The sequence below is a fragment of the Strix aluco genome, chromosome 11, assembly GCF_031877795.1.
Source record: "Strix aluco isolate bStrAlu1 chromosome 11, bStrAlu1.hap1, whole genome shotgun sequence".
NCBI classification, from domain to species: domain Eukaryota; kingdom Metazoa; phylum Chordata; class Aves; order Strigiformes; family Strigidae; genus Strix; species Strix aluco.
In genome coordinates, this window is record NC_133941.1 from 22,476,321 (window position 1) to 22,501,475 (window position 25,155).

At 39.2% G+C, this 25,155-nt stretch overlaps 1 protein-coding gene across 1 annotated transcript; it reads right to left on the reverse strand.

Moving 5' to 3' along the window:
* Nucleotides 1-158: 158 nt before the first annotated feature.
* ACAD9 (acyl-CoA dehydrogenase family member 9) lies at nucleotides 159-25,059 on the reverse strand. Its single transcript, XM_074836679.1, has 18 exons — nucleotides 24,880-25,059; nucleotides 22,173-22,266; nucleotides 19,734-19,835; nucleotides 16,424-16,530; nucleotides 14,938-15,038; nucleotides 13,096-13,174; nucleotides 11,928-12,102; nucleotides 11,235-11,308; nucleotides 9,758-9,833; nucleotides 8,979-9,049; nucleotides 8,500-8,619; nucleotides 7,521-7,649; nucleotides 5,728-5,807; nucleotides 5,028-5,154; nucleotides 3,072-3,149; nucleotides 2,103-2,231; nucleotides 926-998; nucleotides 159-452 (listed from the first exon to the last, which is right to left on the reverse strand). The coding sequence occupies exons 1-18, from the start codon at nucleotides 25,012-25,014 to the stop codon at nucleotides 352-354; spliced, it is 1,851 nt and encodes a 616-aa protein (XP_074692780.1). The 5' UTR covers nucleotides 25,015-25,059; the 3' UTR covers nucleotides 159-351.
* Nucleotides 25,060-25,155: the final 96 nt, after the last annotated feature.

Sequence of the window (25,155 nt, forward strand, 5' to 3'; positions counted from 1 at the left end):
CAGGGCTTCTCCAAAGGGAGGGAAGTAAGGAGTGATTTAAGATTAAAAGAGACTTAGAAAAACACCCCATCCCTTCCCTGGGAAAACACATCTCACTGCCCAAACCTCAACTGTCTTTAGCTCCAAGGGAAACAGACATATACATCTAATGACATTACTTCAGATTTAAATAAAATGTCTTTATTTATCCTCTTTATGTGAAGCTGTGTTTAGAAGTTTTATTTTACACAGTTACAGCTAATTACATTTGGTAAACTCATGAAGTGGTTATTTTTGAGGTGTCAAATACCCGAACTGCAGAAAATTAAGTCACCGTTTTACATTCACCAGGATTTGCTGTCAGGGCAGAGATCAGAATGTCCTGTCCAGGGGATGAGAACACGTATACGCTCTCTTTTCCAGGACCTGCTTTGCAGCTTTTTTAATATGGTCATCCAGATTTTCATCTGCATCTGTGGAGAAACAGAAGGAAAGTTAACTACAGTAACATAAATAGCTTTTCTAAAGTTCTTTCAAAAAGGATTTTAGAATACAAATGCAAGTATCTACACTGCAGTGGCAGGAAATAATTTAACATTATCTTCTAAAAAAGACTGATTACTGCAGACTGAGTTTCAGGGAGCAAATACCTAACTGGTCAGTACTTAACCCAATAGGTCAAACACCTAACTGTTATCTCATATTTTCTTTACAGGAGTATTTGCTACTGATAGATTTTATATTTCTCCCCGCAGCTGGAAAAGAAGAATCACTGCAGTTTATTTATTAAATGAAGAGACTCTTTATTTTCAACTCATACCAGGTTCTGTTCTGCATCCAAATTAAAGACAGAGCAAAACTATTCTTGGTCACATCAAAACCACCTACTTTTGTTCAGAGTCTGTGAAAGCCATGAGAGTATAAAAATTATTTTTATAGAACTTACATTTTTGTAATTGAGCCATGGCATAATTATTCTTGAAATATGCTTCTGTGCAGAAGATATTTGTAAGAAGCACCTGAGGAAATAGTAAAACTCAGTTGAGAACTAGTGAATTAATTTCATAAACAAAACAATGTAGTAAAAATACAGTCATTTAAACCTCTGAAAGTCTAGTTTTGTCTCTTGAGAATGAAGCCCTGCAAGCCAGTAATGTATGTTGCAAACTTAATTCATTTTTTCCCCACAGCTACCAAGTGTCAGACTTGGGGATGACCCCTTCACTCAAAATTGACCAGAAGACATTTTTGGTAATAAATCCAGATGGGGCTTACACACAGAAAGTATGAAGTCTCAAGGCCAGTGAAGACAAAGGTTAATCGGTCTGGATTTGTCTAACACTTAATTGTAGCAAATTTGCTTCTCCTGTAGCATAACTGTTACCGTGAAACTTTAAATGAGCTACTATACAATCACCTGTGTGTCAAACTCCCACTTTACTGTCAATAAATTTGACAAAATATTCTTGTTAGACGTTACTATTTATTAACGATTATATGGAAAGAGTTTGGGAAGAACTGCATGGTATTAGCAGGTTTAAGAGAACATGCAAATTTGCAATTCATTCATAAATGTGTATGTATTTGTTAAAATATTTTAAATACTTTAATAGCATGTGACTCATACGTTCAGAGCACCCGAGGGGCAACTGCTGTGGTTACTGCACTCTTGCACCAATCAGTTTAGAAACATTCTGGTGTGCTGCTGGTTTTCGGGAGAGTTTGCTGTGGTAGATATAAGTTCTTAACAAACGTAGAGTGTGCTTTGGGGTGTAATGAAAGCTGCTTGTCATTGAGGCTTCACGAGGTCTGAGACATTAGCATGCAACGCCCGCTGGTTTAGAGCACTCTTAGGACAGCCTCATGCTCCTGCACGTTTCAGAGCTGAGGGGAAAGTTGGCTCGGGGAGGCAAAAGCAGCGGGTTAGAGCCTTGTAAAACGCAGACAGGCTGTAACGTTGCAAGGAGAAGTCTGAGGCTGGATAGTGCCTCTTTATTACAAAACACTTGGTGAGGCACAATGGTAATAAATACTGGTGGTTATTATTTAACTGATGGTTAAGCCACATGATCCAAGGAGTGCAGGCATTGAACGGGTATGACTGGTATTAAAGTACAGCTTACCTCATGGTCGTGGTTTCTTAGGCCGATACTGATAGACCGGCTGGCTCTGGAAATAGCTGCTGTCATAGCATATATATTAATAACTGTATCTGCCACTCTCTTCAGAACCAACTGCTCATCCACTATTGTCTAGAAGAGTAGAAATGATTATTAGCTTGTAGATCATCAATTTGAAACTTTAACAAAACTTTTTTTTCATACCTTGGATTTAGACTCATACTTATTTAGCATGAACAGGTTAAGTCGTTACACAGAACTTCTACTCTAAATCAGAAAGTTCTGGATTAACTGCACTGTCTGCCTGCAGCCTACAGTCTATTTCTGTCTGCCTGCAGCCTACAGTCAAATTGTTGTGTCTTGAAACCACTCCGGTAAAGGCCAAAATCACTGAAATTAAAGTACCAAATATATTAAGCCTGTTCAAAAGATGCATTAATTAAGGTGGAATGTGGCAGGGCCTAGTCTGATAAACATTCTCAGAACATACCAGATTAACTGTCCCAAAATTGAAAATCCAGGGTATTCTAAGCTCAGTCTCCTATCTGAACTATGCCACCGGCACGGCGTACGGACAGATGCATTTGCTGCACAATACAGACAAATAGCATAAATCCAAAAACTGCGGGTACAGCTCTTCATTTGGGAACAGGGACATGGCTCCAGTGACTGCTCGCAGCAAAGTACTTCAGTCACAGGAGCAGGCAGGATTTGTGCTTACAGAGGTAGAAGAAAACAACTACTTCACCGAGATTGATTTTTTTTTGTGCGTTTTGGGTTTTTTTTTAAACATAAGTTGTCTATTACACTGAGTATAGAATTTCAGTGTATTTTCTCATATTCAATGGAATTGTGATGTGTAAAGGAAGTCCTGGCTCCTGCCACACACACAGCCCACTCTAGATTCTAGTGAGGCCAATTTGGTTGAGGATAAACTACTCAATAACGAAGCTAACAGAAAAAATAAGTTACCTTGCCAAACCTAGTCAGCAGGCCTCTCACTGTAGTTCCAAAATAATAAATGTTTTCTTCAAGTTTCTTGCCACTTTCCTATAAAATAAAATAGAAAATACAACAATTTGAGTAGTCTTCTAAGGGAAAACAAGCAGCGTATTCTAGGGAAGCACCTATGGGAAGTATGAGCTACTCCTGGGCTGCCCAGCCAAAAAACCAAACTCTGGACTTGGGCGACACGACTTTCTGCATGAAAAGCAGCTGCTCTGCCCGCACAGTCCTGGGCCCCTGTGGTCGGGCTGCGGGAGGCCAGCATTTCTGGGGGGTTTAGCAGCCAAGACACAAATTAGAATTTTCAACTACAGCACAAAACTAGGTTTCCTTTTTCAATCAGCCGGGACTGGAGCATAGCAGAACACTGTTGAGAGGTCTGGAATGAATTCTGCGTGATCAAAACGAAGGAACAGCGTACACTAAGTTAACAACTGACAGGCAATTCTATAGCAGAAAATAACGATGTAAGCCCCAAGACACCCGCCCCACCACAAGAACAAACTTTCCCTCTCTAAAACACTGGCAGTTCAATTTTCTGCTAAATGCAGTGTTTACTACCAACTTCTAGTCACTGACCAGAATTCCCTTTTAAGACGATCTTTCACTATTTCACATCTTTTTCTTCCCAGTTAAAAAGGAGAAAGTTTCCCTGTTTACCTAAGAGGAATGGAATTATACAATGTTGATTCTTTTCTGAGGGGAAAAATCACTGTTTAGATGCAGCCCTGGTATCCTGAAGCCCAACTAATACTAGATTTTTCTCTTGGCAAGCACTGTTTTAACATTCATCCAGTTGGCTGCTGAAAGCCAGATAGGCACTATTCTTTCTCTGTAAGACACGCATTAAAATTTTCTAAATTTTACTTTGATAACTTTTCAGTAGTCTTTATGCTTATGCAGATAATAGTTTGAAAAATTCTTATGCAACATTTAGTTCTGTACAGCAAACCTAATTCTTCTTCTAAGTGCTTCAGGTTATAAAAACCCTGAAAACCAAGATTATCTGGTACTCCTGTGTGAATTCACCAATAGTCTCAAATTCTGGTATTAAGCAGGAAGAAAACTTCCAGTGTCATATTTGGCTGTTATTAATTCACGAACGCAACTAATTCATTATGCTGATTCTTGTCACACAAATGCAAGTAAGTGTGTTTGAAGCTACTCAGAGGAAATTTGAATCTAGTGCGTCAGCCAGGTCCAGTTAAAATGATCCACCCACGTACTCTGGGGGCACTGCAGGACACAGCGTATTCCCCCGAAGGAGGTGCCACATCGTTAAGGTGCCTTATGTGAACAGAACAGTATTAGCAAGGCCTGGTGAATCCTCTTATCAGCATGCCCGAAATATCTGACCTGGAGGACAGGTGTACTGACAGAACAGTAAAAATCGTTTTGTTAGTTTTTCAAATCACTAACAAAACATCATGGGAAAAACGTATCTTTTTTCGATTAACAGAATGCTTGTCTTTGGTTGTAAAAATTATTTACTAAGTGATTAAGCTAGTATGTATATATAGTTCACAGAAATTCTTATCTAAAACTGTGTTACTATTAAACAGGAAAAAATACTGTGTTTTGTAACTGAGCTTATTATGAAGGGCAGCAACAGACCATTACAAACAAAGACTGTGACGGCTCAATTTATATAAATTACTAAAATAGATGTAAACCTGGATTTGGTATAAATACAGACTTAGAGCAGTCTTCATTTTACCTTGATATGCACCCATATAACAACTAAGTCCTTACCCCTGAAATGGTACAAACGTCTGCTTAAATTTGTAACTCACTGTTCCTAAGCACACACTTTGTTTTGCATAAACTGGGTATCAAGTTGTGACAAGCAGTGAAGGCAACCAAACAGGAAGGACCCGTGCCTGGATCTGATCAAAGAGCACTGTGTCCCCGTCCCCCCCTTACCTGGAGGCTGGGATGCACCACTCCATGATCACCAACTAGCCCATAATCCACTTTTCTGCCCATCGTGTCCCGTAATTTGTTTACAAACTCTCCCAGTGCCACTCCCACATTTCCTTTCTTGATTTCTCTAAAATGTTGGGTAAACAAGAGCTGTTAAAGGCCATTTCCTGGTTTGCAAGGGAAGTTTCAGGAGGTTCAGACAAGCAGTTGAAATTCTAAATGCTTTACCAAAACACCTGCAGTTTATCCACAAATCATCAAGTCCTTTGATGCATTTTACTATGAAGTCTGGAGAACAATTCTACAGCCTTAAAAGTATACAACACGGTTCATATTAGGTTCCTCTCAAAAATACTGACAATAAATTCCAGAGACCAGCATCTGTACTCAGTATGCACCATACAGCTGTCTTACCAATAAAACTTTGTTATAAAACCTTAAGCGATAAAATTTTAATTACTGGTCTTGTAAGAAAGAATTTTACACAAGCTGGAATTATAAGATAAAATATAATAAGGCCAAGATTCCTACATCTATAAAACATCCAATTAAGAAGAAAAAAAGACCTCTATAACATTGAACTAGCTTTTAGACAGATTGAAAAATACTGCAGGTTTTTCCCACAGTTTCCCCTCTTATCTATAAACAGTTATCAGATTCTTAGTTTATTAAAAACTATTAGCAACAAATAAGAACATACTTAATTTTGTCAGTTAAGATTTTGCCTGCATATTGCATGCCCGTCAAAGCAATATACATTCGCAGAATTTCATTTGTTCCCTGTAAAAAATAAAATATAAAGTGAAGTCAGAAAGTGTTTTTAGTATTTTAAAAAATCTAGATATGCTATGCTAATATTATGTATACTTTTTTTCCTAAAACTGCTTTTAGTATCTAAATAACCTGTGCCGTGCTTTTCCCTGAAATGTTCTAAACTGCATTTGGACTCGTAAGATAAAATCCTTGAGAGACTTGTAAGGAAAACACACTTATGGCAGAAACCCCACTCCCAGGTGAGTTTGCCTGAAGCGGTAACAGAAGCTGGGCAGGTGGGGGACATGTGGCTGCAGAGGGTCAGGGATACTGCAAGCAAGCAACAAAGACTGAACACTCTATTAATTTTTTTTTTTTTTAATATGTATAATTTTGAAGACAGGTTCTTTAGTTAACTGTAAAGTTTACAATATTAATGAATGTTTTCCCAGCAGGTCCAAGAGCAAGCAGGACTGTTTTGCCAGTCTTCCCTTTCTACTGTTCTAGTATTGAAAGATTACTCTTCATCCATAGAAGAGTAAGATTTGCTATCTTTTGCCTTATTTCAATTATAAATTCTGATTTCATTTAGCTGTGAAGAAGTTCAGCCTCTCATTACAAACACGCATGTTTCACAATGAAAAAGAAACCAGACTAAATGCATTTTGAGTAAAAAATGAGTTCTGCATTGTTCCAGTAAAGGAACATTTAAATAGCTGTAAAACTGCCCAATATGCCTGTTTGGAAAACAAATGTAGACCAAGAAATTAAAATGATACTGTACAATTTAATGTCTGGGAACCCATTATGTGATTGCTTAATACAGATGGCTGACAAATAAAGATTAAAACACAGAAGGCTGGTCCCAGAGGAAAAGCTCCCTGAGTATTAGATCAGTGTCAAAACTGTGTGACCCAGTGACAGACCATGTGACAAAGAGGCCACAGTTCAAGAAAAATCATGTCTGGAAGTCTAACTCAGATGTACAGATGAATGCTCACTGATAGTTCAGCTTGGAAACAGAATAAATTTCACAGCCAACTTTTTTTTTTTTTTTAAATAAATGCCTATCAATAAGTTAATTAAACTTCTAAACTAATCTTTTGTGAGTTTCTCTACTTCACTTGTGAGAAGCACGCAAGAGGAAAGGTTACTTGAGTCTAGACACCAACAGAGCAGCTTGGCCACAAAATTACAACTATTTACTGAACAGAAACTGATGAGTTACTTTTGTGAACAGTTTTAGGCTTTTATACTAATTTAGAATCCTTTAGTCTGTTCAAAACAACAACAAACCCAAGCCATGAACTGGGACTGTTTTTTCTCATGACAGTGTATTTAAAACAGCTGCCTATTTTGTTAAAAACATCCAGAAAGTTTCTAAATATTTAAGAAACTGTATATATGCTACCAATATATATACACTACAGTAATTGTATATATACACTACCATGTATATGTAGCACCAGCTTGTTCTTTTCCGAGGCCAAGCTAGTGCCAGTTCCTACTGTAACTCACTTTGTGCTTAGTCTATAAAAGCCATCGTACCTTATTTTGTTATAGGAAAGTACGATCCATAGCTCCAAAGAAAACAAGATTAGTTCTTCAGTCTTATTCTAACTATTACAGACTTTGCAACTGAACGAATGAAGGCCTGTTCAACTGAATACTCGGGTTTCGGCTCAGGTTTACAGAATGTGAGAGTGTGAATTTCAGTAAAAACAGTATATTGATACTTGCCTCAAAAATCAGAAGTATCCTGGTGTCTCTGAGAAGGCGTTCATAGGGATAATCTTTCATATAGCCAAGGCCTCCAAGAATCTGCAGTGCTTCACTTACGCAAGTCCATGCACCTTCCGAACTGAACACCTGCCATTGAACACTATTTTAATCACCATGCTACTCAGGAAATACAGAATACATTGCTCTGTTACTGTATCTACGTGACACTGCTGTACTATTTTGCACTACTGTTACAGTAGTCCTGTTAAAAGCTTGCCTGAACTAGTATCCTCGTGACTCAGACTGTATACTTTGGTCAAACTTAAATAGTTTCCTTGCAATCCACAAACATGTCTCTATAAGGAAATACTCCTGCGAGAGTGACGGCCACAAACGGAAAGGGCAGCTGTAGCTGGATGGCTGGAGCCTTTCACGTCTGCCCAGATTCACCGGAACCCGCGTCCTTTTGAACTGCCCCCACTGTCAGGGACCATCAGCAGGGCTGAAGATCCGTGAGCTCTCCTCAAGGCGCCGGCGGGCCAGCAGCACCCGCCCTCTGCTGCAGCAACGCCTCAGAGTGACACCCCAGCAGAGAGGGCCTGACGCTTTCTCAATATATATTCTCCAACTAATTCCGAGTTAAAGCCAGGACAGAAGCACCGTAGCCAGGCCTGCAGCTGGAAATACAACTGAGTGTCTTTTTACTCTTGCTACCGTGTGAGGCCTCATAAAAGCAGGGTTCAAGAGGACCGTGATATTCCAAACCAGCCGTATACAGCTTTTATTTCATACAGTGACAAAAGCCTGAATCTGAGGTCATCAACAGTACGTGGGATATAGAGAAAACAGTAATGTCTATTTTTTTCATCTAGCTGAGGTTTTTGTATCGTGTCTAAATGTAATACCTCAGCAATCTGGAATGTAGACTGAAAACAGGAGAGGTGTTAGCCTGCATTACCTTAAAGCCATAGGCAACTCTTCCAATAAAATTAATTACCTTGACCATGGCTGCCTCCACGGAGCAGTCTGGAAACCCTGGCCTGTCCATCATTCCTGCAGTGAGGTAAGCCATACTCTCCATTACATATGCTTTCACAGCCATAAAACAAAACTTCTCCTGTCAAATAGTAATGCGAGGAATCATACAGTAATCCAGATGCAAAATCCCACAAACAAGCCTGAAACCTAAGAGCACAACTGCAGTTTTCATATGTTTAGCATATTATCAAATACTAATAAAAAGTACTACTGCAAAACAATCATAACAAAATCTAAAAAAACCTATCTTTATTCATGACATTTGTCATTCTAGACATTTAAAAATCAGTGTACAGAACTCTGCGCTGAGTTTACACAGGTTTAATACCTCTAGCAATTTCTTTAAACCAGTACAGCTAAAAGAACCCAAACACAATCTACGTCCTTGCACTTAGTCAATACAAAGCACAGAGATTTAGAGTTTTTATTTTTTATTACCTGAATCAATCCAAATTCGCTCAGTTTCTTATTGAACTGTTTCCTGGTACAAGCATACTCTGCTGTCATTTCTTTAAAAAAAAAAAAAACAAACAAACAAAAATCCATGTCAAAACAGCAGAACTGTAACTGCGACAGACCATTCCTGCTGATAATGTCTTTCTATGGACTGACTGTGACACTTCAACCTACACGTAGAAAACCCCTCGCTGCCCCAGCAGCAGTAGTTTGTGAAAAACACCCTCAAAATATGGTGTTGATCAAATCTGGGAACAGTGTGCCAACGGCTTTTAAACAAGAATCTGAGGTGTGAACCTGTACTCTTAGAGAAGGCACATCTCAGTGCTAATTGATTATTTTAGAGAGATTTCTGTTACTATTTTGGGTACCCATTGGTAGAAACCAATTTCATTACCGTGTATGAGCTTTGAGCCAGTTATTTAAGCAGGTACAGATTATACCTTCTAAAAGCAACAGTATATAGGCTATTCTCTTAGTAACAACATTTTATCTCAGAAAAATTCAACAGAGGCAGGAATTTTCCACTATATGAACTGAAAAGGCTTCAATGTTAGAACACTGTAAACAGGTTTTAATAAAAATTTACAATAAAAATATTTCAGTGTTTTAAAGAAGTCAAAGCACATTATGACTAATACCACAGTGATGTTGTTATGATCAAGACTCTTGTTGCTATCCTGAATTAACTGCATGATATACCTTATGCAGATCACTTTTTTGCATGGCATCCAGCAATCCAGAAGACCTAATTCACCCACCTATCAATTTTTTTATCATTCCAGCAGATGCACTGCCCATGCTAAATCTTCCACTGTTTAGGATATTCATGGCGACCTGTAAAGAAGATGAACAGTTTTTAGGTGATGTTGTTGCCACAAAACTTCTCCTTAGGCCACAATTGTCAGTGCTACATTGCTTCATGTTTTAGTGCTTTCCTGGATTTCACTCGTCACTGAAATACATGTCCTATCCTGTGACACCTGCCCTCACACTGGTCAGCACAGTGTTCAGCATCCCAGCAATAATGCTGCAAAACTAAGCTTTTAGGGTGACTTACTACATCTAATTTCATATTTGAAATCGTTTTCAGATACTGATGATCCTGGAAGTGATCTTCTATTCAAACTACAGTTAAGTAAAATGTAGATAAAAATGTATTTATCTGCAACTAGACAAACAACATTCAAACTAGACAGCACTGCTCAAGTTTATCATATGAAGAAGAAAGGCAGAATATAAGTCAAATATAAAAATCTTCCCTGCAGCTGACCTGAGATGGATGCTTCCCACCTCAGATACCTTTCAGCAACATACAAGAAATCAATAACGTACAAAACAGATTTTGAAATCTAGTATTATTGTTTCTTAACAAGAGAAACGCGGGTGACCCAGTTCAAAGACTGTTAAAAAATTTAGCAAGAAGTCATTGTTCCTACATTTTAATTTGTGCTAATTATCTGAAGAAGAAACCATAAAAATCTTCTTTAAGTATGTTTACTACATTAAAGAAAATAATTTCATTTAGCATTCGGGTGTGAACTTGCCTGCTACAGACGGAGTAAGAAAACCAAGAAGGACCATTAAGAACAGTTTTGCAAATCCACAGGTCAGACTCTTGGAGAAAGGTTACAACAGCAAAGTGACCAGTGTTGTATTTTTACTGGTGTCCCACTTTCCTGATGCAACGAAGAGAAGCCAATGCCAGAGGCAGCCTGTCAGTGTACTCCTCCCAGTATTTTCTTGTGCAATAATGCAACCCCGGAAAATCATCTGACAACCATGGGACCTTGGATAAGATCTGGACTTTCCTCAAACCATTTCCTGTTATACTCATTTCTTTCTCTCCCTTTCAACATCGTCTACAATTCTGGCTGTAGAAAACAGCAGAAGACATTTCCCTGATTCAGTTCAGAATTTTTGCTGGAAAATTTCTGAAGAGAACAGTACACCGTGAAAAACAATGAAAAGCCAAACAAAGAGCAGAAACCAGCTCTCTAACTGTGTTGAGAAGAAATACATAAAAATCTGAGATTATGGCACACTTGTGCACTGCGCCAGTGAAACCAATTAACACAAAGCACGTAAGGTAAAGGGAGAAGTCTGTCCTCCAGTATTCTTCAGCTGGCAATGTTCATACTACCAATAAGGAAACTTCAGTACAGGAGGAAAAAAAAAAAAAGAAGTTGCCCCCTTCAGGCTTTTAAAAATCATTAGTAGTTATTCTTCACTGCTTACCTTAAATCCCCCTCCTACTTCTCCAATTACATTCTCTATAGGCACTTTTGTGTTTTCAAAATGCACTTCACAGGCTGAAACACAGAGTTAATAGCTATTGAAGTATTATGCAGAAATATTTAAAAGACATTCAGGAACATAATTTACTCTTTTTGTAACAGGAAGTAAAGTTTTCCTAATGCACTGTTTATGGCAGAATTACATGTGCTTTGCCAAAAAAGTTAGAATTTGGGAAAAGATTGTAGTTGACATCAATTACTCATGTACAATATTCAAAATATAATTAATGTACATTGTGTAAACAAAGAACTCTGGTTTTGTCTCTATTTTAAAGAACAGATACAGCAGTCAAGTCCAAATGATAGATGGTGAAAAACTATTACCAGCTTAAGAAGAGCCTACGAGAACTTATTTCTAGATTAAACCTAATTGATTACTGAATCTTCTGAGTAATTTCTTTCACTGCATAGTTAGGGAATCTTCATTCGTGCAGAAAAGAATTTTGCAATATGGATTTCTTGTTTCAGACCCTGCATTAGGAAGGACCCATACGAAAAGCTAGGTAAAGAAAAATGAAACTTACACTGTTACATGGAATAGATATTGATTTGCCTCTGAATTCAGCTGATCTAAACAAATTAAACCATTAAAATATTAAAACAATTTCTGTTAACAATTTTAAGTGATTCTTACTATTGGATCCTCGAATGCCTAACTTATCTTCAGGTTTCCCATGGGTGACTCCACCAAAATCCCGCTCTACGATGAAAGCAGTGATTTTGTCTTTTAGTTGTCCATCTTTATCAACAACCTCTGTCCTAGCAAACACTGTGAAAATACTGGCAAGGCCACCATTTGATATCCAAACCTGTTTGGAGAGAGGAAAGATGTGTAAGAAATGTATTTGTTCTGATTTTATGAGCACTGTTCCTAAGTGTTTCATAGTAGACTAGCAAAGAACAGACTGGTGAAAAATTGCTGCTTCTTCCCTTAAATGCTAATGAGTGTTCTGCTACTAGTTTTGCCTCTTGTGAACACATTTCCAGAAGTTGACCACAGAATGAGCAACTATAAACATAGGTTGTTATACAGATTTGAATTAAATGCATGGTGCATTTTCACAAAAGCTTGTATATCCTGCTACTTATGGCACGTGAGGTATATAAGGGTAATACAGACTGTAGAAGCACTCTGCCCAAGTAATTTCAACTCTGATGAGAAATTCTCTGAATGAGGCCACATACACATAGCTTCTACCACAGGATGGGTCTCCTCACATCACAGACCTATCAACAACTGCAGATCAAGTCTGCAATGTATCACACATATTGTTGAATCCAGTAAATCTCTACATTTCTTCAAGACTGTATTTTGCCTTTGTTTCTTTTAGCAGAAATGCTCCAAGCAGCCCTATTTCCAATTCAATGTCAAGTTTTCTTTCAAAAATACAATATCTGGCATGAAGAATGAAGACAGGGCAAAAAATGGTTCAGGTTTTTTTTTGCCTATGGCTGTCACAGAGGGGACTAACTAACTAAGCCTCCCTGATGCTGAACACCATGAGCTGGCTATACAGAGAAGGAACTTAAGAGTGACTTTTCATATCTTTCTTACCAAGAGTTTAGTGAAAGTTGTTCCCTGAACTGTGGGCTTTTCTAGTCTCTTTGGCCCTAAAACAACATGGGTTGTCTTTTTGACATGGTCATTCTTCACTAGCTCGGAAACCTCAAAATTCTGATGCAACTGCCAAGCTAGCCTTTTACTTGGCAAAACCGACTGATTGCAATGCTGCAAAAGACAAAGATGCTTTCTATAAACTTGTAATAAAAACCTGTCAGATTTCCAGACTGTGAGTGGATACCTTGGAGCCATTTAATAAGAAGTATTTCCCATCTTCACTGAGGGTTGCTCTTGTCTGGATGGACGCAGCATCACTTCCACTAAAAGCCAAACAAATTATCAACGTTTAAAGAAATAAACATGCTACATCTTGTCCTTCCTCCCATCCTTTAAAAAGGAATGTTTACAGTTGTATTAAATAGTAGTATATAAATTTTAGTTTTTAACTAATGAGGAAACAGCTCTAAAGAAATCTACTTCTATTTAAGTTACCTGAGGGGGCATTTCTGCTGATTAACATGTCTATTAACAGTCTTATGACCTGACCAGAATGTTCAGAATGCCACATAAGCAATTTTTTTCAGCTACACATTGAGCTATGTGAACATACAATGAGACCGTCATCCTAAAACACAATCAAGTTTAAAATGTCCAAGTTGTTCCTCAATAATTCACACCTGGTTTTATATTCTAAATGCAAAAAGGCTCAACAGAAATGACAAACAGCCATGTGACAGTCTCTATCAACGAGCACTTGGGCACATCAAATACTTTCTACAGAAGCAAAATCAGCAGGTGAATTACAACTAAGCAATCAAAAGTTTACGTTTTGTGATTAAAAGTTCACGCCCTCTCTTGAATCACCACTTTATTCCGTAATGTAACAAGCAGCACATAATCTCCCCCTTGAAAGAAGTTTCCTCTTCCACAACAGCTCACTTTGGGCTTTCAGCAGAAGACAGTTGTTATGCTCATGAACAGTCAAATCTCAGCTGGTATTTTAATGGAATTAAATTTCTAAAATTCAGTTCTAAGAATGACTGCGCCTGTGCACTAGAACTAAGGTCTCTGAGAAGACTGAAGTTAAAGTTACTAAGACTAGCAATCTTTTTAAATAATACTGGGCTAAATAAAGACATTAGAAGAATTTCAGAACACGGTTAGCCCTTGTTTTTTTCCCGTGTGTTACTTCCAAGTCCCCTCCATGGACCACTGTTAAAATACCTGTGCTAGTTTAAATTTTACCTGCAAGTGGGACAGCTTTCAGAGGGTTAAAACCCAGCTTAGGGCTCCTGAATAAAAACCATCACTGATGGTTGGGAGGTATCTACATCACAGCAACACAAAAATTAGCAAGTAAATCAAATGCTCATTGCAAGTCATTCTGGCAGGCAAGAAGTCAGAAAACAGTTTCAAACTATAGTTTTAGTATGGACAAGCAAGATTCAACTTCAAACACTCAATTGGTCTCAGTCCTTCAATCACATAGTAAACCATCTGCCTGGATGTTTTAAAGAAAACTGTACCTCTCCTGCATTAACGGAATTTGCAACCTTTGCAACAGTCAATGAATAAATGTAATAAATACAAGTTTATCTTTGAAATGAAGTTGCTGCTATAAAGACGCCTCTTCTAAACTCTAAGGAAAGACCAAAATTTCTTCCTATTATTTTTGGTAGGTCCTTCAATACAGGTTTTTATAATTTTGAAAAAGAACTGAAAGCATCCTAGAACAGTCACAGCACATTATTTCTAACATAGCACAAAGTATCCTTTCAAGTCATATTCAGTGATGCCAGAAATTAAGTGGTTGAATTCCTGGGATAGGAACAGTAACAGTCAGTAATTCCATGGTAACTAACATAAGCAGCACATTGGGGAAAGATGAATTACATGATTTGAAGTGTAGCTTTTTAAAAAAAACCCACAAAATACCTGACCTATATAGTGAAACCATAGGCACCAAATAATAAAGATTTAATATATTAACCCAAGCAATCACTGTAATGAAGACAAAAATAATAAAAACATCATTTTGGTCTTCTGGTGCTTCCTGAAGCTTTTATGATCACACAAACAGTACCTTCCGGGCTCAGTGAGACAAAAGGCTGCAATGTGCTCCCCAGATGCCAGTCTTGGCAGGTACTTTGCTTTCTGTTCATCAGTGCCAGCAATGAGGATTCCCTAAATAAAGAATAAATAGAAAACTTTTCAACATCAACCTGTGTAGAAAGAAATAAAGCTGACAAGCTTTGTCAAGTTCAGGAAGCTTAATTTGCAAATTTTATGGCATAACAAGAGACAGTTCAATAAACAATGGACATTATTATTTATCAGACATTAAAATATGTCAAAGTTATCATCACACAGTTGTTCAAATGCCCATAGAAAATGGTTTATCGTTAAGACTGTCTTCGGGTAGGTTTCAGTGTATTTATGCTGTTGCTCTGAAAGGCACTGAGATAGCCCTTCCTCTATAATTTGTCATACCTTCATTACTATCACTAAAATTTTATTTCAATAACGTCAAAAGCAGCAATTTTCAAAGCTCCTAATCAGAGAGCAGAACACATGCTTTACTTAGGTTTCAAATTATTTCATTACATAGGCATTCAACAACTTTTAGTGAGAGCGCACTTATTTTACATATCTCTGTTGTATTTAGTTTTTGTACAGCAGGTTTCTTATGAAGGACAAACAAAATACAAAAATACATGATAAAGCTAAATAATCAGTGGTTAAATAGCTAACATACAGTTGCTCAACAAAATTAGGATTAACCCGGGCTGACCCAAACGGGCCACAGCAGGAGGAACAGTAGCTGTGTCTTACACTACACTTCTCATTAGACCAACTTCACAAATCAGCTCCGCTCACTAGCCCTGGGTTACAGATAGCGAAATTTTAAGTAAGGTGAGGAAAATACATATTTTTAATTAACATTGTCTGCTCAATTCCATGAAGAATTTTTTCTTGTTACAACGAACTTACTGCTATTTCAAGCTTCAGACTACTACTATCCATCCACCACTAAAAGGCAGATACCTAAGGCTGTATTATACAGAAGACGAGTTCAAAATTCACATGCTTGCTCATTGGTCTTGGGTTTTCTTCTCTCAGCTCCCCCAATATGCAGCCTCATTCATCTAGAAAAAAGTTGCATCCTTCTGAATTCCCTGCATGGCTGTTCCACCTCCCCATAATTTTAGCCCCCCTGGTATTTTATTTATTTCAATATTTATTCTAGCTACTTTTATCAAGTTTGCTCAATTTAAAAAACTTGGGGTTATTTAAAATACTCTTCCTAAGAATTATTATCTCAATGTTTCCTGGACTAATAATTTTCTTGTGTATTTCATATTCAGTCTTTACGCTGCGTGAAAGTCTTACACTGCGGCGCTGGCCGAGGGTGCTGGGAACACTAACAACCGACCTGACGTCAGCGTGTTCCACCTGATTTATGCTTCACTGGTAATTCTTAGTTGCTACACCCACACTTTAAACAAACTTCACCTCACCTTTTCTATGCAAGTTGTGTAGAACTACTTGACAGAAAAGAAGAGCACTACCTTAAGGCCAATAGCTTGATGAGCTGCCAGAGTGACTGCGATAGATCCGTCTAAAGAAGTGACTTCTCCCAGACGTGCATACATGGTGTTTGACAGGCCAAGACCACCTGCAACAAGTACTATGTTTTATTCTAAGTAGATATCTTACAATTTCACTTGCCCCTTCCCCCCCAAAATCCCTTTCAAGTACAGAAACATCAAGAATATAACACTGTTAACTGGGGAGCGTCTTAGAATAGACTGGATATAAGTCCACGAACAAGCACCACATTGCTGCAGTTGTGCCAGAAGAATGCACTGTGAAAACAGTAACTTTTTTAATAAGCGTGAGTTGTGCTGGATTTAGTTCTATTCAGAAAGCAGATGTGTGCACGCGTTCACACATCACAAATACAGCATAACCCATGTGAATCCAATGTGAAAATGGTAAAAGATTCAGTATAAAAACTACTCCAGTCTGAATTTCTGTGCTTAGGGGATAAAATGAATTTTTTTGGTGACCTTTCCACGGCACGTTACAAAGCCAGGCAGTTAACCCACACACAGCTTTTCGGGTGACCCGGCAGCAGAGGGAGCAGTGCTGGACCAGCCTCAGGATGGGGCAGGGGCCGGTACCACCCCCCCCCACAATCAGCCGGGCTGGTACCTGCCCCCCCCTCCCCCGCCAACCGGGCTGTCCCAAGCTTCACTGCGAACCGGGCTGAAAATGAGCTACCCAACAAAATTGACACTAAATGGTTCCCAAGCAGACTTACAAGCTGGTACTAAAGAAGGATAAGATACACCACTTCAAAAATGTCTTTCACCAAAAAATGTCAATATATCAAGAAACAAACCTGACAGCAGCACATCCTTTTTGGAGGAATGTTGTCATCTGCTGCTGCAAATGCAGAGACTATTTGTAAGGAGTTTGAAAAGAAGAGAAGTAGGATAAATCAAAGCTGTGTTTGTATGAGTCTAATGTTCAAGAATTTTAGACTCCATTCTAAAAAAAAGAATTTAGACTCCATTCCCCATAACTTATATACTACTGCCGAATAAACAACTTTATCTAATCAAGATAATCTTTTGTCCAGGTTAATAATTTAATAATTTTAACTTGGGACTGGGGTGTAAGTCAGGATAATGAATACCTTGTTTCAGCAGATTACTGCGACTACTCCCAACTACTTTACGTATACTGAATAAATGCCAGACCAAGTCTCCCCAATACCATTCATCACATCACTGTCTCTTCAACTCTTCTCTTTCAGAGCATGCTTACATGAACTAAAACTCGCACTCCTCTCTTCTATGCGCTCTGGCTTCCTTTCCCCTTTCTAAGAGGTGCTGGGCTCAGGATTCAGCTCAGACTACTGATGTTGTGCACAGTAATTCCAGTGATGCCCACGTTAGAGAGTTGTTATTCCATGATTTACATGAGCTTAATTTTTCCCATTAATGTTCTGCATTTTAATGCTTCTGGCAAATATGCCACGATTACAAATCATTATGAAAAACAGTATGCAATGCACGAAGCACTGAATATGTGTGACTGAAGGGTTTTAAAATATGACAAGCACCACCAACAAAAGTACAGCAAGTTTAAACTACAGAAAATGGGAAGTAACTTCATTAGAAGCGTATTATTTATGGTGCAGAAAAAAGTAGCTTGCTTATAGCAAGGTGATTGCTTTCTGTCTTCTGGTTTGTATCCAGAATGTGTGTTTACAAGACAACAGGACTATGATTTTCTACAAGTATGCTGAATGGATTGCAGCCTTATAAAAACTGGAAGCTGAGAGAATATTATTTCACAAGCTTCAAAACAATACAAGACCAAAACAACAATAACATTTTATTAAAGTATGATTTTGAAGTCAAATACATTGCCTTTGAGACTCTTCAAAAAAATTGAGAATGGGAAACTTATTTCTAGCTAATCAATAGTAGGTTATACTTCCAACATCATGATGCTTCCCAACACTCTGCTTTGAGTTCTGTCCTTCCTTCTCTGCTTCCAAGACCTCCTTTCAGTGGACACTAACCTCCTGATTGCTTCCAATATATTTCTTAACTCCTAAATACCTCTTTCTCCCCACCTAGGTTAAGGTGATCTGTCCAGATCCTTCTCCTCCCAAGACACTATCCTGAAGAGAAAAACTTGAAAGAGCTTGCAAACCTCTTTTCTATCTTACTCTCACATCGCCCTGCCTAGTTCTGAATACCCATGAAAAACATTTAATACCATTTCTAATGTGTTTTAAAAGCATCCATTAACAATTAATTAATCAGCAGAGATCACATCATGTTACAGTACATGCAAGTTTTCCAACATATTTTAACGTATATGTATATAAACACTTTAAGAATTGAAATCAGTGCAGCACAGCAACTCTAGTTACGTTGCCTAATACAATAAACACAAAAGGTGTAACAAAAAAATGCTATGAAAAATAGTGTATTACTTTAACACCAAATAAGTACTGAATTATATCTCCAGCTACATATAGTATTATTGTAATCACTGTAGGTATCTCCCCCACTGAAACTATCTTCAGATGGTCAAACACAGTTTTGTCTTCTCTGAGTTGTTGTCTTTAAAGTCTCCTTCTTTTATAATAGAAAACAGACAATGTATTGATCTCATTTCTTTATAAATTTAATGTAAAATAGTAGTTTCAATCCCAATTTTTATTTTATGCATAAGAACCATATTTTCTTGAAAATTCCTTTGCAAGTTTAAGGATTAATCCACTGAGAAACTAATGTCTCTGATCTCAGTTGGCACTATAATGTTAAGACATAAACTTTTTGTTCAGTATTGCATAGGAAAGCTTTTATACAAAAGCTGTACTTTTAATAAACAAACATTATACTTCTACACTTCTATATGGTCAAACACATTCCTATCTGCCAACGACAGGTGACAACTTTGATAGTTCAGTTCCAGGAAACACTGAAGTTTGGACCCAGTATAAATTTAGGAACCATCAGCAAGAACTGCAAGTCCTGCAGAATGTCAAGCTACTCTACTGCATCCAAGAAAAGAACAAAAAGGAAAATGCTATGCCAAGAGGAATTTACACCATCTAAAATTAGTTATCTAACTCAGGCGCCCAAGGCAGGAGTATGCAGAGCTTCCTGCATAGCCAACAGACATTGCTGGTGCCCGTATCTCTTTATTAACTAGGGAGGAAGCCTCAGCTCCTAATTCAGACATCCAAGTCAAATGACTACACATGGAAAAGTACACACACGTTTTGCAAGACCCCAAAATGCATAACTCAATATAGACTACTGGGTTATTCTTTTGTGATCGTTTGCTCACCATATTCCTCTGGAATCTGCATGCCAAAGAGACCCAAGTCCTTCAGTCCTTTTAAAGTTTCAGGTGGGATTTTTGCATCTTGATCAATCTTCTTGGAGTCCACTACAAATACAGAAGGTTTTATAATTTAAAACTGTGTTTCTTAGTGCAGAAAAAATCTCTGAGGCTGCAGTGTTCTCAAATCAGAGCCAAGGCCACTGTGTGCTATGCATTCACAGCAGTATGATCCCCAACCTAACTACCACTCTGAGAGCCCAGACCTGAAGAACTGAAATAACTTACAGAAAAAGGGGCTGCTGGAGCACCACATCCCTCCCTGCTGTAATTTCCCTCTAGTCTTTTGAAGTATCTTTAGAAAAGACATAGTGCTTGTTGCACCAGATACAGACAGACATTTCATCCCTAACTTCACAAGAATTACTCTTTCTCACTTCAGCCTGATCTTACTGACTGTCCTGTTTGCCTTCCTCCCCTTGTGACTGGGAAAGTCTCAAACCCAGAAGTGGCTTCTGTAAGACTAATAATACAGTGGGTTGGCTGGGGGCTGTCTGTCACCGCCTGCCACCCCAGCCCATCCTCCTCCCTGCAATGTGAAAAATGATCATTTTTAGACTTTTTGATGACAATCACACAGACAAGTCCTAAACATTGCAGTGGGAAGTCCCAATTCTGTTTCTGGAGAACAATGCTTCACTGAAGTAGCCCACCTTATTACAGCATCCAAGTCAAAATACAGAACTAAGTGGCAGGTCCCAAGAATACTGAGTGTGGCTGTAAAGTCACAACATATACAAGAAAAGGACTTGGAAGTGGGAAAAATCTGGTTTTTATTTCATTTTCTCAAACATTTCTATGTGTACAGGTTGTGCATGTTAGCAGATTCCATGACTTGAATAAGCAAAGTATTTACAGGATTTTCTATCTGAACTATGTCATGATTAAAAAAAAACCCTAAATGAGTTAATTACAAAAATCTTGTTCTTATGAGTTATTCAAATTCTTGGGGGATTAAAAGAGCTGGTCTGTACTGCAACAGGGAAAATAAACAAGAATTGTATTAAGCAGCTCAGGAAGGCTGTAAGCTACAGCAAAAGGAACACAAGCTATCTTTCCAAGGAAGTAATTCTGCAAAAGCAACCGAGCTTTCCCACCAAAACCTCACATTCACCCCAGTTAAATGACACTGTAACTTCTGTATGAAATACAACCTAAACATTCAGATGCTCTTCTAAGAGAAGTTACTCAGAAAGAAAACTCACTTAAAAAAAGACTTTTTGTTCCTGTGTTAATTTTTTAGCTACAGAGTATCAGATAGCTATTTGTGGTATGCCATCAGCTGTTCCGGGGAGAGAAAGGGATTTTTTTACCTCTTTCTCCATTATGCCCACACAGAGCTACCCGTGTTGTCTAGACATTGTCAAGCTTCACAACGACTCTGCTGAGATGAGTTTCCTTATCCTGTGCCAATCGTACCAAGTTTCTAGCTGTAAATTTAAGGTTGCTCTCCTAACCTATTTTTACCACACCAGTAAGTTACCCTGAATAATTGAACAGAAATAGCTGTGAATTCAAACAAAGAGGAGGAATTTCCACCTTTAGTTAAAACTCTGTAATTTGACATTTTTATTCCTCCCTTAAATATCAGTTTTTTACTCAATAAATTATGTTCCCCAACAGAGCAAAGCATTGAAAAATGTAATCTGCGTAAATTCTTAATTTACTGTCAGTGAGCAACATTACAATTTTATTGTTAAAATTACCTGGATCTCATAAATTGTCATCTGTGACAATCACAGGCTTCTTCAAACTCCTGCAGTGTTTGGCAATCTAGACCTAGTAACTTTGTCAGTGGGAAATCTGAGATGATACTGTTTAACTGTCTCAGAAATAGCTGTCTGTAAAAACCGATTTTCTACAATTGTTCTAGAAGTGGTTTATCTGTTGCACCAATAACAGAAGAAACACCCTGCAACCCTACCTGGAATGCATATGGCTAATACAACTTTTCCCTAATGCTGAAAAAAGATAAATGCTTTGTTTTTATGAATATCTCTGCTGAATTCTGCTAAAACCAGTTTTAGTACAGTTGGACAGTTAAAAAGTTTCAGAAAAAATTCACAATATGTGAAATGGTAAATAGCATTATGCAGCTGAGCTAAAACCAATTTCGAATCCTACCTCTATCCCAGAATTCTTTTACTCCCTGTGTTTTTCTATTTATTTGTTTTGAAGATTTATTTCTTCTCATCAGCATCCAAATACTCCATATAAAAAAGCCATAAATGAACATGCCTATAGAACCAGCAGCACTATATGACTAGCAACAAATGCATAAAATAACTTAAATATTTTAAGTATAATAAACTTATTCAACTGCTACAGTTAAATCATTCTGTAATCAATAAGTCACTTGCATGAATAAGAAACTTATAACTATACCTTCTTCATTGAAGAATTTTTCTACAGGTCCTACAAACTGGTTGATCTCCTCTAGTTCTTCATTGCTAATTTCTGGATAAGGGAAAACTTCTTCCTAAAGTAAAAGGCAATTTTTTTTTTTAAAAGCATGAATGATGCAATTGAAATAAAAATTCAAGAATATATGCCTTTCAAATACTAGACTCTAAAAAATTGTGAAAACATTCAGAAACAGAAACAGCCTTATCTGATGAAATCCACAGGACTCAACATTACTATAAACCAAAACCAATCAGAAGGTATTACCTGAAAAACAGAAACATTAGGGAGAAATCAAGAGATTTTAGGAACTATGAGAATACAAAACTCCTTCATTGAGCTGTCAATGTAATCCCATTTTGTGGAGAAAAAAAAAAAAGAGTTAATTTTAATTTGTATTAGAATCAATTTACTGCTACAGTGTTTTCAAAGCTCAGCCCATAAGTGCTGTCCCTTGGAAACACACAGCACATTCCACCTGTTTAACGTCATAAGTACAAAGGTTAGTGAGCTCCATACCGCGCCTTATCATCACCCTGGTATTTCAGTCATAAACTGGAAACAGTATGACCTGACAGACTTGAATAAATAAAATATCCAAGCAACTAACACAAGAAGTGGAAGACTACATGAGAAGCATGCTTCTAATTTTTATCGTCTTTCCCCTTTTAAATAGAAGAGTCATCCCTTGCCCAAATGAAACTGTTCATGGTAGTCTGAAGAATCATGTCAGCTCCAAAAATTTAGGATCTAGTAAATGCTATAGTTTTTCAGAAAACTGTTGTATTGAAATCTGAGAGCTAAAAAAAAAAAGGCATATATGAACAGGGATTAATGGGATGGAATCTGGCTGCTAACTGTCATAACACTTTCCTTGACAAGGTCTGTTCTCTCTTGTTCAACTCAATTCAGTGGATTTGAGTTATTCCTTCTTTCAATTTATTTAACACTGTAATCTCTGATAAATGCATACTCCAAACCTTAGATTAACAAGTACTGTTTTAATACAGTGTTATATCTCAAATTTGTCACTTCTTTGTCTAGTGGCATCTCAAGACACAACAAGAACTTCAATCTTTCCTATTAAAAATTGTAAGCAACAGTTTACACAAAGTCATGTTCTCTGAAGTAAACACAGGATAAACTGACATAAGTTTTGTGGAATGCAGTCATTCAATGCCCAGAGCCCAGCGTAAACAAACACTTGTTTTTCTGTAGGGAACTTGCTAGGCTTGCAAGAACAGGCAACTGTGGTTTAAAGAAGCCCTTCAGACACTGGTTGCTCTTGAGCATTTTGAATTACATCACACTTTTTGTGTGCACAGGTGCAAATAGGTCAATTTATAGGTCAGCTTCAGTTGAGAGGACAACTGAAACACCTGAGAGCAAACAGGCCCAGACTGCAATAGGGAGCAGCAGTTGTTACTGGAATTGCGTTCAGTGGACTGCACAGTGATGCCTCATTTTCTCCATTCTGCTTGAGGGTACGAAGGCTCTACAGAGGGGTCTGGACAGGCTGATCCAGGGGCCGAGGCCACTTGTATGAGGTTCAACAAGGCTGAGTACGGGTCCTGCATTCGGGTCACAACAACCCTCAGCAGCGCTACAGGCTTGAGGAGGAGTGGCTGGAGAGCTGCCCAGCAAAAAAGGACCTGGGGGTGTTGGTCAACAGCCAGCTGAAGATGAGCCAGCAGTGTGCCCAGGTAGCCAAGAAGGCCAATGGCATCTGGGCTTGTATCAGAAACAGCGAGGCCAGCAGGACTAGGGAAGGGATCGTCCCCCTGTACTCAGCACTGGTGAGGCTGCACCTCAAATACTGCATCCAGTTTTGGGCCCCTGACTACAAGACAGACACTGAATGACTCAAGCATGTCCAGAGAAGGGCAATGAAGCTGGTGCAGGGTCTGGAGCACATGTTGTACCAGGAGTGGCTGAGGGAACTGGGGGAGTTTAGTCTGGAGAAAAGGAGGCTGAGGGAGACCTCATTGCTCTCTCTACAGCTCCCTGAAAGGAGGTTGTAGCGAGGCGGGGGTTGGTCTCTTCTCCCAGGTAACAAGCAATAGGACAAGAAGAAACAGCCTCAAGTTGTGTCATGGGAGGTTCAGATGGGGTATTAGGAAAAACTTTTTCACTGAAGTGCTGTCAAGCATTGCAACGGGCTGTCCAGGGAAGTGGTGGAGTCATCATCCCTGGAAGTATTTAAAACAGGTGTAGATGAGGCGCTTAGGGACGCAGTTTAGTGGTGGACTTGGCAGTGCAAGGTTAATGGCTGGGCTTCACGGTCTTGAAAGTATTTTCTAACCTAAAAGATTCTATGATTTGCACAGGCAGTAACGGGCAGCAGATGCGAGGTCAAAGTACAGCTCAGCACTCCGCTGCCAGCAAGGAACCGGGGAGAGGTCTCCCCTCCGCAGCGTTCCCCCACGCAGTAACGGGTTCCCTCCCCCACCCGCGCTTCCCAGCCGACCAAGGCGCTGCTGTCCGGTTACCAACCGGCTGCCAACCCCGCCGGGCGCACCGCTATTATCTGCCACCTCCCACCGCGCAACTTGAGGCACCGCGGCGCCCGGCCCCCCGCTCGGGTGACCCGCGGCCCGCGCCCGCCCCTCAGGCGACGCCGGCCCCAGGAGCGCGAGACGGGCCCCCCGCCCCGGCGGGCCCCAGCCGTAGAGGCGGGGCGGCCCCTCACCTTCCGCAGCGCCCCCAGGAAGAGCTCCTTGGCGAAGGCGGGGCGCGGCACGGCGGTGCGCAGGCGGCGGACGGCCGGGAGGGCGGCGGGCAGCGGGAGAGCGGCGCGCAGGGCGCGCACTAAGAGGCCGCTCATGGCCGTCGCTCCCTCGCCCGCCCGCCGCGCGCGACGCTGACGGCGGGGCGAGCGCCGGAGCACGTGACCGCGTGACGCGCCTCTTCCCGTCAGGCCCCGCGGAGGAGCCGCGGTCGCACGGGGACGGGGCGGGTGGTGCTG

Coding starts and splice junctions, on each gene's coding strand:
- ACAD9 (XM_074836679.1), bottom strand. CDS start 25,014: ATGAGCGGCCTCTTAGTGCGCGCCCTGCGCGCCGCTCTCCCGCTGCCC. Junction 8,620..8,978: donor GCGAATTTGGATTGATTCAG/GTAATAAAAAAT, acceptor ACTATTTGACAG/GAGAAGTTTTGTTTTATGGC. Junction 5,808..7,520: donor GGATACTTCTGATTTTTGAG/GCAAGTATCAAT, acceptor TATTTTTTACAG/GGAACAAATGAAATTCTGCG.